The sequence below is a fragment of the Pholcus phalangioides genome, unplaced genomic scaffold (assembly GCF_987345545.1).
Source record: "Pholcus phalangioides strain wild (caught in Gottingen) unplaced genomic scaffold, Ppha-v1.0 ptg000017l_1, whole genome shotgun sequence".
In the NCBI taxonomy this organism is placed as follows: Eukaryota; Metazoa; Arthropoda; class Arachnida; order Araneae; family Pholcidae; genus Pholcus; species Pholcus phalangioides.
The window spans coordinates 29,836,261-29,853,188 of record NW_028301610.1 but is presented as its reverse complement, the minus strand read 5'-3'; the positions used below and the strand labels follow the sequence as shown (position 1 = coordinate 29,853,188).

At 35.9% G+C, this 16,928-nt stretch overlaps 1 protein-coding gene across 5 annotated transcripts in view; it reads right to left on the bottom strand.

Moving 5' to 3' along the window:
- The window catches only part of Mical (Molecule interacting with CasL), a 153,443-nt gene that overhangs the window by 89,246 nt on the left and 47,269 nt on the right, over positions 1–16,928 (bottom strand). For all 5 annotated transcript variants that reach the window (XM_089246324.1, XM_089246329.1, XM_089246327.1 and 2 more), the window contains one exon: positions 8,811–9,018. In XM_089246324.1, the coding sequence (XP_089102450.1) occupies positions 8,811–9,018 (208 nt within the window). The remainder of the gene's footprint in view (positions 1–8,810; positions 9,019–16,928) is intronic.

The following is a 16,928-nucleotide window of genomic DNA, read 5'->3' as shown; positions in this document are numbered from 1 at the left end:
AGGGCAGAAGGATTTCTTCCACAGAAATTGTGGGTCACTAACGCTCAAAAATAATTTTAAATTCACATAGTATAAGACTATTTTCTCCAATATCCTAATTTTCTACAAAATTATTTTTAATTTTTAATTTTCTTGGGGAGGGGGCACAGGCCCCCATACCTCAGATTTTGCCTTTGGTGGAACCCCCGGGTTTGGAACCCTCGATCGCACAGTGATAATCAGGCAAAAATATGATTTTTTAAGGTTTTCCAATTTTGAGTTGGCTATTCCTTTGAGAAAAGTTCTGGTTGCCACAAAAATCACACAGACCTACAACACAAATAGGTATACACTAAATTTCAAATCCAAACATAACCAATTTGAAGGATAGACGAAGGGCCGCTACAAGGGGGGGGGGGGATCAGGCAGGTCTAGTGCCCCCCAGGCTCTGGACTACAGGGGGCTCCAAATTTACCCTTTATAACTGCTTCATCTGCATTAAACGGGGTACCAAAATGTGTGCTTGTCCCATTAGAGAAAGCATTTAGTTGCTGCCCTAGTTAGATGGCACCACTTACCGAACACAAAACACGCTAAATGCTGGCACATACACACTTAAGTTTCACGAACACAAATCTGACATAGCTTCCATATTCAGGGGTGAAAATATATGGCAGTAATATGGCGATAGATCACAGGGAGGAAAAATTAAATCATTCTACCAGGAAATCGCTTCACAAGGATTCATGTGAATAGGGAATCAGAAGGTAAGTGCCTGAGAGAGAGAATCTCATTTGCTTCACATTTAAATCAGAAGATATTATTGAAAGAGCCAAGATTTTTTTAAAGAAATAAAAAATCAATCAGAAGGGAATTTATAGATTGATTTATTAGTAAATATATAAATGTGTGCCTCTAACTTTTAATTACAGTGGATCCTGCTTATAACGTTTTTCAAAAAAACCATCATAAAAAACTTTGTAAGCAGGAAAACACTTTAAACAGGAAATCTTAATGAGAATTATTTAGATTTGGGACGATGGAAATAAGTTCTACTAAGTGGAAAAACATTCTAAATAGGAACGTTATAAATGGGATCAACTATATATTTGTTTTAGATTTATTACATTTGCTAATAAACCATTTGTTCAATTCTCAGAGGCTTTTCCTACTAGTAGACAATGAAAGTAAATGAGCCTTTGGATAGAACATTTTTTTAGAAATGAATTATTTATTTGATTCACAAAAGATACCTCCTTCTACTAGCCAGAACATGGCCTGTCGCTCTGTCTCAATGAAGAGATAGAAGCAGGTGATGAAAGACCTGGGGCATGCTCGAAAAAATTCATAGAAATACCAGTGAATTATGGGGGAACCATACTTTTTTTCAAGAGAGACCCACTTTCACTCAAAAGGGACCCAAGTTTTTTGAATACCCTGGGTTAATTAGAGTATAGCGGCATCTCTGAAGTATGTATAAAGGTTATATATAAAAAATTAATGACCTCTTTTTTTTATGTGTACGACCCCTAAAATAAATTTTCCAATTTTAAGTAACTGCACATCATTTGAAAAATTTTGTAATTTAAAGTATGTTTGAAAAGTCATCGGTTCCAGAGATATCAACTGTGCAAATGGTTTGGGACAGCCTGTATTATTCTTGGGTCAAGATGCACTTCTCTTAGAATTTTTGAGAGTTTATTAAGAAAAACTTTGCTAGGCATAGTAAATATGTATGTGTGTGTCCAAGTGACGCAGTGGTAAGATGCTGGTCTTCCACTGTGAAGGTTACCGTCAAGGTCAGTGGGTTCAAATCCGGGCATAGAACATTAGAAACAAGTTCTTTACCTACCGAGCCCGGGCGATCACCGATAGATGGCGCCTTCATTTCCCACCTAACACCACTAGTTAAAAATTGTAAAATGGTGATATATGACCGGAGTTGGTGTGTGATAAAATAGCAAATATGTAAAATTATTTTCAAAATGTTGATATATTATAAAATTATGTGAGAACATGTCTGCTGCTGTAAAAAGCCGTCACAAGTTTTTGTTTTAATTTTTATACATTTTTTAAAATCAGTGCAAAGTAACCCATAAGAGTGGGTCAACTTGCACCACCTTATATATTAATTATTTCTTAGAAAGACAATGCTTTGGGGTATTGTTGACCCTGTTGAAATATTTACTGTAAAGTTTTCTTCACCCCATTCCTCCTCTGTAGCACAGTTGTGGCAGTGACAGAAAAGTAGGTCGCACTCTAGTGTCTGTTTTCCTGCCAGAGTGGTTGCTGTAGTGTGGTCATCGAGTTGGGTTCATGTATATGTCATGTTAATTTCTACTTTACATTAAATAATTATGTTGTTGTTAAATGATGAGTAGTTCCTACTTTCAAATGATATCCATGCTTAGATTCCCAACAATCTGGCTATGGGGACCAGTCAATGTGCTGCTGCATGGACCGCATGTTTGCTGTTTAGTTTTCATCTTTGTATCATTGCAAGTAGAGTACTGAACGAGATGACAGAGCTTACAAGCATAGAAATGCTGCATAAAGACAATTATGAGACTTGGAAGCACCTAATTGAAGCGGTATCCATAAAAAATGACCATTGGGACTTGGCAAATGGAAAGGAAAGAAAGCCTCCAGAAGGTGCAACAGAAGCTGATGTGGAGAAGCTCAAGAAATGAACCCAGGCCAACCAGAAAGCCAGAGAGGACATAATCTTATTCATTAGCCCGAGCAAATTATGTCACCTGAAACACAGTGCCACATCTCATGAAGTCTGGAAGAAACTCAAGGAAATATACGAGTCCAAAAGACCAGTGAAAAAGGCAACTCTGTTGAAATAGCTGCTGTTTTGAAAGATGAAAGACTGAAGGTATGTCTGATCATCTGAATTATCTTTTAGATATCATCGATAAGCTCTATGAAATGAACATTCCCATGAATGAACATTCAGCATGCTGGAAGAAAAGGGTTGATGGCAAGCTGAATCTCTGGAACACGAAGCTTTGATGGCCACACAGGATGATCCACAGATTACTCTGAATAAGGTTTGCCGAACACAATGGTGCCTGGACAGTAGAGCAATGTTGCATGTGTGCAACGACGAGAGACTGTTTTGCAAAATCAATAAGCAATCAAACTTGTTCGTGAAACTGGAGCTGCCAATAAATCTGCCGAAGTGACTAGAAAAGGAACTGTTCACATCAATGTGCCAATACACACACACACACACATATATATATATATATATATATATATATATATATATATATATATATATATATATTCTTTGTTCAGTTAAAAAATATCTAAAAGTACATATGACTTTACTAAAATATTAACCAATTAATAATGTGTAACAAGGCTGTTACATAATTCAATTAACTCTTTAATTTAACTTATATTGACCCACTGGAAGGACTATCAGTCCCTTGGGGTCACAGGGTGTCTGTGTCATCGTAATATTACTTTTTGTGGAGTTTTATTGTTTTTTTCTCAGTTTGATTGTATGTTTTATGTGTTGTGTTCAATAATAAAAAAAATAAAAAAAGGGGGACCCAAACAATTCATCTAGAAAATTTTTTGTGTGCTTCCAAGCTGAAAAGCAATCTGCTGTTGATGTCCAAAGCTACTGCAAAAAACTGTTCGACATCTTCACTGAGCAAGAATTATCGAGCCAGATGAATCCATACTCCTGCCAGCACAACGGCATGACAATTTATACTGCGTGCAACCAAGCATTGAAACCATGCGCAGTTGTCTCAGATCTTCAGAAATGGAAAAAAGATATGGCCATCTGAACGAGAGGGATCTCAAACAGGTGAAAGCCGAAGCCAGAATGGTACATGGTATGTTGTTTGGAAATTCCAATTCTTTCAGGGATTGTAAAATATGTATCCAGTGTAAGCAAACAGCTACATCATTCCCAAAAGAGTTGCACTATCAAAACAAAAATTTGCTAGACCTTGTCCATTGTGACGTGTGTGGTCCCATAAAATCCCCTCTCGTTAAACAGTTAAAGATATTTTGTGACATTTATTGGCAATAAATCTTGCTATGTTCAAGTCCTAAAAACCAATGACAAAGTGAAAAGTGCATTTATGAAATTCAAAACCGAGATGAAAAATTGGCAGAAAATAAAAACACTTCACACTGACAATGGGCTAGAATATTATGGGTCTCAATTTACCCATTATTTATGGCAGCAAGGTATTCAGAGAGAAAAATATATCAGCCATGTACACTCCTCAACAAAACAGTGTCGCTGAGCATGCGAATCACACAATTGTGGAGATGTCTATTGATCCAATCCAAGCTATTTGCAAGCTTCTGGGCCAAAGAGGTGAATTGTGTTTTGTACCTCAGAAAATCGAGCACCCACGAGGTCAGGTGAAAAAACCACTCCATTTGAAGGATTTTTGGCATCAAGCCAAGTGTATCCTACCTCAAGGTATTCAGACAAAAAGTGTTAGTGTTGAACAAGTGATCGAAAGGCAAATTTGAAACCAGATCGCAAGAGCCTATATCCATAGGATACTCTTCTGAATAGAAAGCATATTGGCTGTGGGATGAGCAATTAAGGAAAGTGATTGCAAGTCATGATGTGAAATTCATCAACGAGTTTGGACGAGTCATCAACGGACTGTTGCACAGAGAGCAACAGTCCTACAACGATAAATCATTCAATCGTAACACTTCACTCATAGTTAGAAAAACGGTGGCAGATGGCAGCACTACACATAACAAGCATTACAGAGAAACAACAAAACTTCACGTCAGGTTTCCCTACACGTATACGCACATTCCCGCATGTACCGATTCGTTGGGGGGTTCCGCGGGGGGGGGGGGGCTGTGGGCAGGGCGCATGTGTGGTGTAGTAGTAGTAGTAGGTAGGGCCTCCAAAAAATGGCTCGGGGATCCATGATGTTCTTAAGTCAGCCACCTCGTTGGGCAATTTGCCTGTTGTGGCTTTGTATTTGTATTGTATAGTTTGAAAATAATCTTCCTTCCACTGGTGAAGTCGAGTATGTATTTCTGTCCGAAACTCGTTCGAATGTAAACTCTGAAAGTTGTGATGATGGGGAATCGAAATTACAATTCCCATGTACAGCCGTGAAAATGCAAACTACAACAACAGTGTAATTCTGCATCAGCTCATTCTTCATCTAGCGAGGACAAAGTTTCTTCTTCTGCAGGGGGCAAAGACAGTGACAATTTCCCGACGTCCTACCTGCCGTTCAAGTGCAAGCACAAGGTTGGCCAAAGTATGTTAAAATGAGGAAAAGATGTGGACCAAGAAAAGAATACCAAATGAAAACCATTTGAGATGACAATGCAGTGCAGCTGGTTGATGACACAGGGAATAATCCTACTGTTTCTGAAGTTTATGGAGGCTACATTGAGTGCAATAGAAGCAAGCCATGAGTGATGAATTTGATGCTCTAACCCAAGAAAAAGCATGGTACATCATTGATGGACCAAGAAACAAAAGGATGATTGGCTGCAAGTGGGTACTGAAGTTAAAGTATAAACCTGACAGAAATGTTGAAAAATGCAACGTGAGGCTTATGGCTAAAGGTTGTTCTTGAATACCTGGAGCGTACCTTGTAGAAAATTATTCTTCTATGGCAAGGCTGAGTTCAATTAAAACTGTAATCACCTATGCAGTTGAAAATGCTTTCATGGGTATCAGCTAAACCTTGTGATGGCATATGTGAGTGATAAATTAAATGAGAAATTTGTATGGAAAAATCTCAGATAGATCCCAGGATGAATCGAGTGATGATAAAGTGTGTCTGCTAAAGCGATCACTGTAGAGACTGAAGCAATATGGAAGACAGTGGTACAAGAAATTTGATGAAAAATTAAAGTCGCTGAATTTCCATCCTCTCAATTCTGATAAGTGTGTGTATGCCAAGAAAATGTCTACCACAGAAAAAAATCATAATTATATATGTTGATGATTTAATTGTGTTTACACCCATGACTGTGTACTGTCACAATCAATCAGTAGCAAAGCTTGTGCAAAATCCTATATTTAATGCTAGAAGCAAGCATATTGACATAAACTGAAGAGCCAAAAAAACTGGTACAGGCATGCGTATGCAAATAAAGAGATATGGAACCAATCAGAGTACAGCGCTGCGGTCGGCAACGCCTATATAACACAACAAGTGTCTAGCATAGTTGTTAGATCGGTTACTGCTGCTACAATACAATGGCAGGTTATCGAGATTTAAGTGAGTTTGAACGTGTTGTTATAGTCGGCGCACGAGAGATGGGACATAGCATCTCCGAAGTAGCGATGAAATTTGGATTTTAACGTACGACCATTTCACGAGTGTACCGTGAATATCGGGAATCCGGTAAAAAATCTATGACATCGCTGCGGCCGGAAAACTATCATGCAAGAACGGGACCAACGACGACTGAAGAGAATCATTAAACGTGACAGACGTGCAAACCTTCCGCAGATTTCAATGCTGGGCCATCAACAAGTGTCAGCGTGCGAACCATTCAATGAAACATCATCGATATGGGCTTTCGGAGGCGAAGGCCCACTCGTGTACCCTTGATGACTGCACAACACAAAGCTTTACGCCTCGCCTGGGCCCAAATACACTACATTGGACTGTTGAGGACTGGAAACACGCTGCCTGGTCTGACGAGTCTCAGTTCCAATTGCTTCGAGCTGATGGACGTGTACGGGTATGGAGACAACCTCATGAATCCATGGACCCTACATGTCAACCGGGGGACTGTTCAAGCTGGCGGAGGCTCTGTGATGGTATGGGACGTGTGCAGTTGGCGTGATATGGGACCTCTGATACATCTAGATACGACTCTGACAGGTACGTAAGCATCCTGTCTGATCACCTGCACCCATTCATGTCCATTGTGCATTCCAACGGACTTGAACAATTTCAGCAGGACAATGCGACACCCCACCCATCCAGAATTGCTACAAAGTGGCTCCAGGAACACTCTTCTGACTTTAGACACTTCCGCTGGCCACCTAAATCCCCAGACATGAACATTATTGAACATATCTGGGATGCCTTGCAACGTGCTGTTCAGAAGAGATCTCCACCCCCTCTTACTCCTATGGATTTATGGACAACCCTGCAGGATTCATGGTGTCAATTACCTCCAGCACTACTTCAGACATTAGTCGCGTCCATACCACGTCGTGTTGAGGCACTTCTGCGTGCCCACGGGGGCCCTACACGATATTAGGCAGGTGGACCAGTTTTTTTTGGCTCTTCAGTGTATGTTACCATTTTGTTTCCAAAATTTATGAAAATGGTGTTATCGGTACAAAATATTTAGCTTCATTGGATATACCGGCTGACATGCTCACCAAAGGACTTGATAAGAGTAAGCATTAAAATTGCTGCAAGCTGCTGAGATTGTATATTGCATAATGTATATTATATATATTTGTTGAAAATTTTGTGTGTTGCATTTCCTTTTATATTGATTACACTGCGACACAAAATTTTATTGTATTGATTGTTACATGTTTAAGAGGAGGGTTTTGTACATGGATATATTTTAAATTTCATAAAATTTGTTCTGCATATTTTGTAAAAGAAAATTTTACATTAAGAGGGGGACAGTTGAGATATTTATTGTAAAGTTTTCTTCACCCCATTCCTCCTCTGTAACTCAGTTGTGGCAGCACTGTACAGTGAGAGAAAAGTAGGTTGCACGCTCGTGTGTGTTTTCCCACCAGAGAAATTGCTGATTAGTTGATGTAGTGTGGTCATTGAATTGTGTTCACGTGTACATCATGCTAATTTCTGCTTTACATTGAATAATTAAGTTGTTAAATAATGAGTAATTTCTGCTTTGAAACGATATCTCCGCTTAGATTACCAAAAGACCCACTTAAAACTTGTGTTATCGGAAACTGACAGCAAATGGGGTTTTTTTTGTCTTAAATGGAAAAAATGATCGAAATTCCCAAAAATGCAACACATCTCATTTAACGTAAAAAAAAGCAACAAATATGAAAAAACAAGAGGAAAGGAATATTCATTTTGAATGCAATACAATTAATAAAACTGAATTAAGCCCAAAACGAAATAAAAAACTACTTTGGGGTTTCTTTATATGACTTTTTGGGTGGTGCAAAGTAGCCACAGTTTTATGCAGAACATTACCATAAACACTATCAAGCATACAGTAATAAATAATCAGTGAATTACAACTTTATAGGTATGATTTAAAAGCCAACAACTTTCTACATACAAATAAACAGCATTTATTTTCTAATTAAGTCTTTTTTTTTTGGCAGAACAATGCTGTTTTTTTTTGACAGAAATTCCAGGTGAAATCAATTAGCACAGATATGTTTAGCAAATGATATCCAAAAATAGCCGATGCATTACAAACCCAAATACATCAGTTGACTGATACTGTCTCCTATAGGGAAAAATCAAAAACCCTTTGGAAATTTTCATTAAAATAGAAGCTAGGCAACGATGAATATCTTTTCAGGATTGGTGCAAAGTAGCTTCAGATTATGGTATTTCATCTAACAATGGTAACTCCTTTATAATGATACATTTCTCTAGTTGTTTGAGTATTATTATACAGGCATTTCACTGTATTTTGTATTGTAAGAAAAGAATATTTCTCCTAATTTTAGCAATTTCAAATAAAAAAAAATGTGACTGTGTTTACATAACATTGTCATTTTTAAAGTTTGACTTCCAATTATTAAATGGTTTTTTTTTTGTGTCTGTGGGGTGAAAAATTTTCAACAATTTGTGCTGTTAATTAATTGTTAAAAAACACAATGAAGATAAAATACTCACTTATATGGTCAATGGATCCAGCACAGAATTTTCCAAAAAATTTCTTTGCTCCCAAATTACGCAGATCATGTATGACAAAAGGCCACAAATGCAAAACATTATTTCTTGAAAACCTATCTCGCTTCTCAACAACAACAACTTTTGCTCCCAGTAGTTGAGCTTCTATAGCAGCCCGTAAACCACATGGTCCTGCACCTATGAGTAGAACCTATAGAAATAATGATAACATTTATGATTAGATGATGGGTGTTTATTATTCACTTTGAAAAATCACAAAAAAATCTATCCAATAAAACATCACATTCAGTAGCTGAAATCTTCATTAGCTGAAATGTAATTTCCCATAGGTTTCTACGGAAAATTTTTTAAATCTGTTTACCAGGTTCTGCCCAAAATTTAGAAAATGAGTTTCATAATTTAAAAAAAAAACACCAAGAAGCACCATGAAAACGACAAAAACTGACAAAGGTCTGAAAAAACCTTTTAGTTAAAGCAAAAAAAACGCCCACCCTGTACTAAAAGAATGTTTGCACAGAAAACACATTCAAGTCCAGGTTCCTTTTTTTAAGAATTTTCTAGATTGTGTGACCATTCATTTTACATGAAAAGGTTCAAAAACTTTCTGAAAGAGAAGAGAAGGAACATTTATAAAAAGATTCCAAGATGAACATGAATTATTTGGGCTCAAGTTATTGGCACAATATAATTCTGATGATGATTGGAGCAAAATTTCAGCTCACAATGTGGCTGTGTTATGTTAGTGAGCGCATCCATATCAACAAAAATGTTTGTTAGCAGAGGCTGAAAGACCATGGAAAAAAAAATGAATGAAAGGGACTTTTCTGGATATTATGCCAAGGTGAATTCAGAAAGAAAAGTTTGTTTTCAACACAAGGAATTGAAATCCAGGAGAGTTTGCTGCATCACAAGAGACATGACTTTGCTTTCCTTAGTTCATGCACTATTGTGTGATGCCCTGAGATGCAGACATTGCAGCCTCACTTAACTTAAATAGCCCTTCCTTTAATAGCCAACCATTTGAAATTAAGGAAGGCTGCATCCACAGCAACTCTAGCTTTGACGTCACAGTTCTACTTACAAAGTTTTATAAACAGTCTCTGATGTAGAAATCATTGTGCATACATATTATGCTGATCTTTCATTTTAGTTTTAAAACCTCTTGTTTAAAATGAGAAATGAATGAGAATAAGTACTTGCTCTTCTGCCAAAAATCGCTACCTCTCTACTCTATTGATAAATATTCACTTATAGATGCCCTCCAACCTCCATGTGTCACAGTAAAACCTGTCATCAACAGAACCTGTATTAAGTGGAAACCTGTCTTTAATAGAAAAAAATTGCGGTCCCGTGATTTCAATGCCAAAATACACATTAAAAAACCTGGATTAAACGGAACCTGTCTAACGCGGAAACGGAAAGAAAAATTTTACCCCTTAACAGAAAATTTCACACAAACACTTCGACTGTTTTGCGACCAATTGACCAAAGGATCATACAAAATATTAGTGCTATTGAAATTTTTATCAATGACTGCTTGTCAATGTGACTCCTACTTCACCCACCTTTAGATTTGTAAAAACTGTTACCGTACTTGATGCTGTGGTTTTTGAAAAGCCACATCTAGCGAAACCGTCGGTTTCTGAAACTGTAACACAATTTTTTAGCAAAGCAGGCTTTTCTATGGGAGAAATCATTTTAATGGTTAGATTTCCAAATAATATACAACTTACAAAATTGTATGCAAGCTGCTTTCTGTGATCACAAGTGCTGAGTAGGGCCAGAATTAGAGGGAGACGGGGGCACAAATTACTCAGGCGGCAAATTTTATGTGGGAAAATCATCAAATTTCACAGTGGTCTAGGCAGCGCAAATTCATGTTGCCCCCCCCCCCCCAAAAAATCTTAGTTGTGGCCCTGGTGCTGAGGATTACATATAGACAACAATGCACAAACTAGACGCGTGAGTGGTAAAATGCTCTTCTTCCCCTATGAAGGTTGCCATCAAGGTTCATGGGTTTGAATCAAGCCAAAGAACATCAGAAATAAGACACAAATCAAGAGCCTGGGGCAACCATGGATAGATGGCGCCTTCATTTCCCACCGCAGTCCACTGGTCAGAAATTTCCGTATGGCGATATATGACCGGAATTGGTGTGCAGTAAGGTAGAATATGTACAAACTGTGAACCTGACAAGACAGACATTGACACTCTCATTGAAAATTTCAGAAAAGTAAAAAATAATGTAGATGATGTCATTTCAGATGAAGAACAGTGTGGGGTGAAGTTTCATACAGATGCTTCTGAAAACCTAATGTAAATTTAAATGAATTAGTTTATTTCAAGTGATTTATTTTTTATTATACTGTACTTCAATTACATATGATATCGTTACATAATTTTACACATTATGTCAATTGAACCTTTATCAAGTGGAAACCTGTGTTCAACGGAAAAAAATCTCTGTTCCTTGCGATTTTGTTAAAGACAAGTTTTACTGTATATCATTATGAAATCACCAAAACCTGTTCATGCAAGTAATTCTGGACTTGCAAGAATATAAAAAATATAAAAAAAGAATAACTTCTCTTTCCCTCCGTTTCTTCATACAATCATGGATTCCACTTTTGATGAATAGAGAAAGAAAAAAAATCTATTTCTGTGAAGGAGCAAGAAAATGAACATTGGAAGGGTTGATGATATTTTTCACAAAACTAGTTCATGACAATATTTTGTGCGAGTTTCAATCAAATAAATAAATGCAGCAAAACCTTGCTACAACAATACTCAATACAGTACACCCTCAGATAACGATCATCTTCGAACAATGGTAACCCCTGAATAACGGCTACATTTTCTTAAAACAGAGCACATCCCATTGGATTACCATTAAGGTTAACCTCTGAATAAGGGCCACTTGTGGAAATTAAAATGAAAGAAAAATGATGCATTTTATCACATAGAAAAATTAACCCTCAAGATTTGCTTTGAATGAGTTTTTCCCTTCCTCGAGTCCTTAGAACATAAAGGTAACTCTATGGGTTCTTTCCTATGCCAGTGTTTTCAAAAATATGGTCCACAGACACCGGGAGTTGCTTAAGGAGATGTTAAGGGGTGCGCTAGATGGGGTTCAGAAAAAATAAGCAGAAATTAAGGTAAGTCTTTGACAAGTGGCTATGTCATAGACCACACTGTTATGACTAAGGATGCTTGGATAAACACTAATTGTCCTAGATAACAACAAAAAATAGCTGATTGCATAGGAGGATGAATCAGATCTGAAGAATGCATATCACAGGATACAACCGTAATGGCACAGCTGTACCCATTTTTCTCCATGAAAATTTTAAATGAAATTACCAATAGAAAATCACAAAATTAAAAAAAAAAGTTCATGCAGCTTAAAAACAAAATAAAAATGCCTTGTGCAACAAAAACAGCTTTTCTAATTAATTATAGAATGGGTTCTTATAATTTTACAAGCAACCAAAATATTTAATCCATGTTTCAGAAATACTGAACCTCTGAACAATGGTAACCTTCCACCAACAGCCACATTTGCTCGGTCATGTTAGTGCCCATTGTAGGCTTCACTGTATAATGATAAATCCCCCTACAACAATATTTTTTCAAGACTTGTTAAGAAATACCCGTAGTCTGTTAAACTAAAGCCTCTCGATGTAACAATAATCTCTCTACAGCAATATTTTTGCTTGCTCCGTAGTGTTGTTATATGAAGGTTTCACTGTAGTTTATTTACAAAATTTATTTTCTGTTATTTGTACAGAAAATAAATCTTGTGTATAAATAACAGAAAATAAATTTTGTGTATAAATAACAGAAAATAAATTTTGTGTATAAATAACAGAAAATAAATTTTGTGTATAAATAACAGAAAATAAATTTTGTGTATAAATAACAGAAAATAAATTTTGTGTATAAATAACAGAAAATAATAAATTGTATGTAAATAACACATTAGCTCACAACAGGGTTGGCATGAATGAATGAACGCCAGGGTCTCTGCCACTGGACTTATCCCGTTGCCGAGATCTCTTCCAGTCCAGCTTCGTGGCAGAGTCAGGAACAAAGTGAGTGCATCTAACAGTCTGAGTGTGTAGCTAGTGTCGTGTCTGATATTTCAATGCTGCCATCTATAGCTCCAAGTGTAATGATTGAATATTTGTAATGTTGTAGGCCTGTTGCTATCTGTGGCGAGACTTTTTAACGGGGAGATCGGCTCTCATTCGCGTCTCGAAGTGACTTCAGCTGACCACCACTGTGGCGCCGGTGGGGTTAGAACCCGGATCCCCGCGATGCGAGTCTGTCACTATGACCACTCGACCACCACAGCGGCCAACAGGGTTGGCAGGTTTTTGACACATGGCATTTTTTGATGGTTTAAACCGCAGTTTAAACTGTCACGTCAAAAACCTCAAATATTGCTTTTCGATATAAAAATTCCCATTGGAAATGCACACGTTAATTGCATGTAATGTTTAAAGTGACAAAGAATAAATATTTAATATGATTCTAAAATAATTTTCTACTCTCGACAGAATTATTTTGGACAATATATATGCTTTTTTTCTTATAAAATTTGAATAAAGCATAACACAAACACTGAAGAAAAAACTATGGAATGATTTGACATTCTCTGATTTAAGATGATTCTTGATCTCCCAAAATTTCTTCAACTGCTTATATATGTGTGCACTGATACAAACCATCTGCTGTACTCTGTTTACAACAGATAAGTGTTTAAAAAAAGTTTATTACATCATGTATGTAATGCTGATTTCTGTTATTATTGAATTATCTAGATAACCACTGATACTTAAAACGATACTCTTATTGCGCATAACATTGAAATATATCTAGCTATCAAAATACTAAATTGTAAGACTAAAATGTAATTTAATTTAGCAATGCTAGCTTTTATATGTCAAACTTGGTTTATTCTTACTTTTGCACTATGATATGGTACATTTACTAGTATTTATAATGCAATGGTTTTCCAAGTGAAGCTGTATTCAAACGTGCAAAACAAATGCTTTGGGTATCAAGTTTTGTCAGCTCTGCTTTGGTTGAAAATACTCTTTAAAGCTCTGTGAATTTATGCACCCTGATCTAATAAATTTTTAGGTGAAAATAAATGAGTTTAATTAGTGCATTAACAGATTCTGCATGAGAATTTTTATATGGAAAAAAATTTTGTCAAGATCAAAAAATTCAAAATATCAAAATATATATTTTTCCTCAGTAATTATAATTCTGAATATAAAACCCTTTAATCTAAATAAAAGTAAGTGTTTTGTTATTTAACATATCTATCAAGTTAACAAAAACTATTTGACATCATTGACAGTAAGATTTTGATAGTTTTAATACAGAGTTAGTTTCTGGGGTCAAAAACCTAACCCTGATGCCCTATCATACATATTTTGAATAAGCAGCTCTATTCCAATTAGCAAATTGAACACAGGTAATGAGTAGCTTAGATAAATAAACCATAAAATATATGTCATATATGTTCTAGACTCTTATGTTGAAAAATTCAAAATTGCAAATTATAATTAATTTTTTGTTTTAATTATTGTAATAAATTAATGTTTAAAAATAAAACATGTGTTCAAAACATTATCAAAAGGCATTCATTTAGGTTTTTGACGGTTTAAACCAGTTTTTGACACTTGTCACGTCAAAAACCCAACCCTGGCTCACAATCAAGCTTGGAAAGTTCCGAGGTAGAAAAAAAAACTGTCCAGAAAAAAATTGGTTTCCTCTACTGCATATGTAAGAAATGGAACAAACATTACACTACTTTATAGTCATGCAATTATAATTTACTGCTACAACTAAAGAAGCTGTCCAACTATTAGCTGTTAACATATATAATAATCATTTTGAAAGGTTTGTATTGACTGAATATTTGAATAACAAAAAAGTGCCTATATCTATAAACATTATATAAAATACTTTTATTAATAAGAAATACAACAATTTTAAAAATGAATCTGAATCTTTATCAGTACAGTGCAACATGGTATAACAAAATAATGCCTGTTTTGTTATCGCAGCCCAGGGTTGTTAAAAAACCCTTTTATTGGTTTGAACTAGGTTTTTTTGGTTTAAATAGCATTTACATTAAAAACAATTAAATTTCTGAAAAATCATTCAAACTTCAAATAATTAATTAAAATAAAATGTTAGTTAAAGTAATTAGCACTATTCTCACATAATAATTGATCTATAAATATTCCCGTTCTTGCATGATCGTTTTCCGGCCGCAGCGATGTTGTAGATTTAACTTTTTACCAGATTCCCGATATTCACGGTACACTCGTGAAATGGTCGTACGTGAAAATACAAATTTCATTGCTACCTCGGAGATGCTATGTCCCATCTCTCATGCGCCGACTATAACACCACGTTCAAACTCACTTAAATCTTGATAACCTGCCATTGTAGCAGCAGTAACAGATCTAACAACTATGCCAGACACTTGTTGTGTTATATAGGCATTGCCGACCGCAGCGCGGTACTCTGATTGATTCCATATCTCTTTATTTGCATACGCATGCCTGTACCAGTTTTTTTGGCTCTTCAGTTTATATATAATTTCAATATCTTTAGTTTGGAAGCTATTTTGCAAAAACTGGTGGAAAGAAAGTAAAATTAAAAGATGTGTATGATAAAGCATAATTAATCCACAGATTAGTTAGCGATGATTTGCGATATATAGGGTAATTATTCCTCAAGATTGGATCTGAAAATGTGGTAAAATGAGAACCACTGGTCAGAATGACATTAAAATTTGCATGAATACTCATGAAGCAAGAAATTTTGTTTGGCAAAGGAAAAAAGAAGTAAAGTAGATAGTGATGTACTCTTGTCCAACATAAGGGAAATTTACTCGCAGAATGGAGACAATAGTCAGTGTGGCAAAATGACAATTTAATTAGCATTGCACAATTAATTCATGGAAACATCATAAAAATTGAGTCATAAAACTTACACAGGAAATGTTCATTATATTTTCTACTGTGTTCCGAGTAAAAAAAAATGCTGGTTCAACAGATCAGAGTGTGTTGTCCTAATGCTGTGGCTGGACTTTCATTTCAACAACGTTCACAATCCAACCACTGTACACAGCATTCATGAGGTATCCCTTAAGCCAAAAGTTGCAAGGGTTTAAGACAGTGTTTCTCAAAGTGGACAATGGAATGGTCGAGGGGGCAATAGAAGTTACAAATTTAACACAGGATCTTATGGGTTCACTTGAGTTGGAGGGCGATGAGAGAAAAAAATTTCTGAAGAAGGGGGGTGATGGAACAAAAAGTTTGGGAAACTATGGTTTAAGGTCAGGTGAATGTAGCAGTTATGTGTCCTGCCATCCTGTTATTCTCAAAATTATTTTTTAACAGCTGCGTTGCTAGTGTTGAAAAGTGCATCTTGATAAAAGTTGTGCTCTCAACATACAGATGCTGTTGAAGTGTCGAAATGATGTGGTTGCATGAAAGAGATTATACTATTGGCTAAGTACAGTGTCATCTATCATTACATCTTTTTATGTTAAACAAAATTGCATTGCTTCATGAGTATTCGCAAGTATGTAATCAACCGGGGCCACAGCAACCACATCATAAAAGAACCATGTTAGGCAACTGAACATACGCAGATCAATATTGCCAGCTCGCAGCAATGCTATGACAAAACTTGGCGATTCATTATGTGTGTGAGAAAGAGAGAGAGAGAACCACTGTTATAACATATTTTTATCATGAAATCATTAAATTATTATACATTACAATTATTTTGTAAACGTGCATTAATTAAAATTTAAATTATATAACATTTCTCACTCAGATTAATGTTCTGTGTGATAATATAAAAGCATTCATTTTAATTTTAATATATGCATTTTATTGGAGAATTATCCCTTGTGAATTTTAGAACATATTTTATAGTTAAATATTAGCATAAAAACACAGTTTTAAACTTATTTGCCACTACTATTTCACAGCCAATAAGATAAAATAACAAGATTATAGAATAGTAAGACAAGACTAATAATTCAGGGGTCTGTCCAACTAAAAT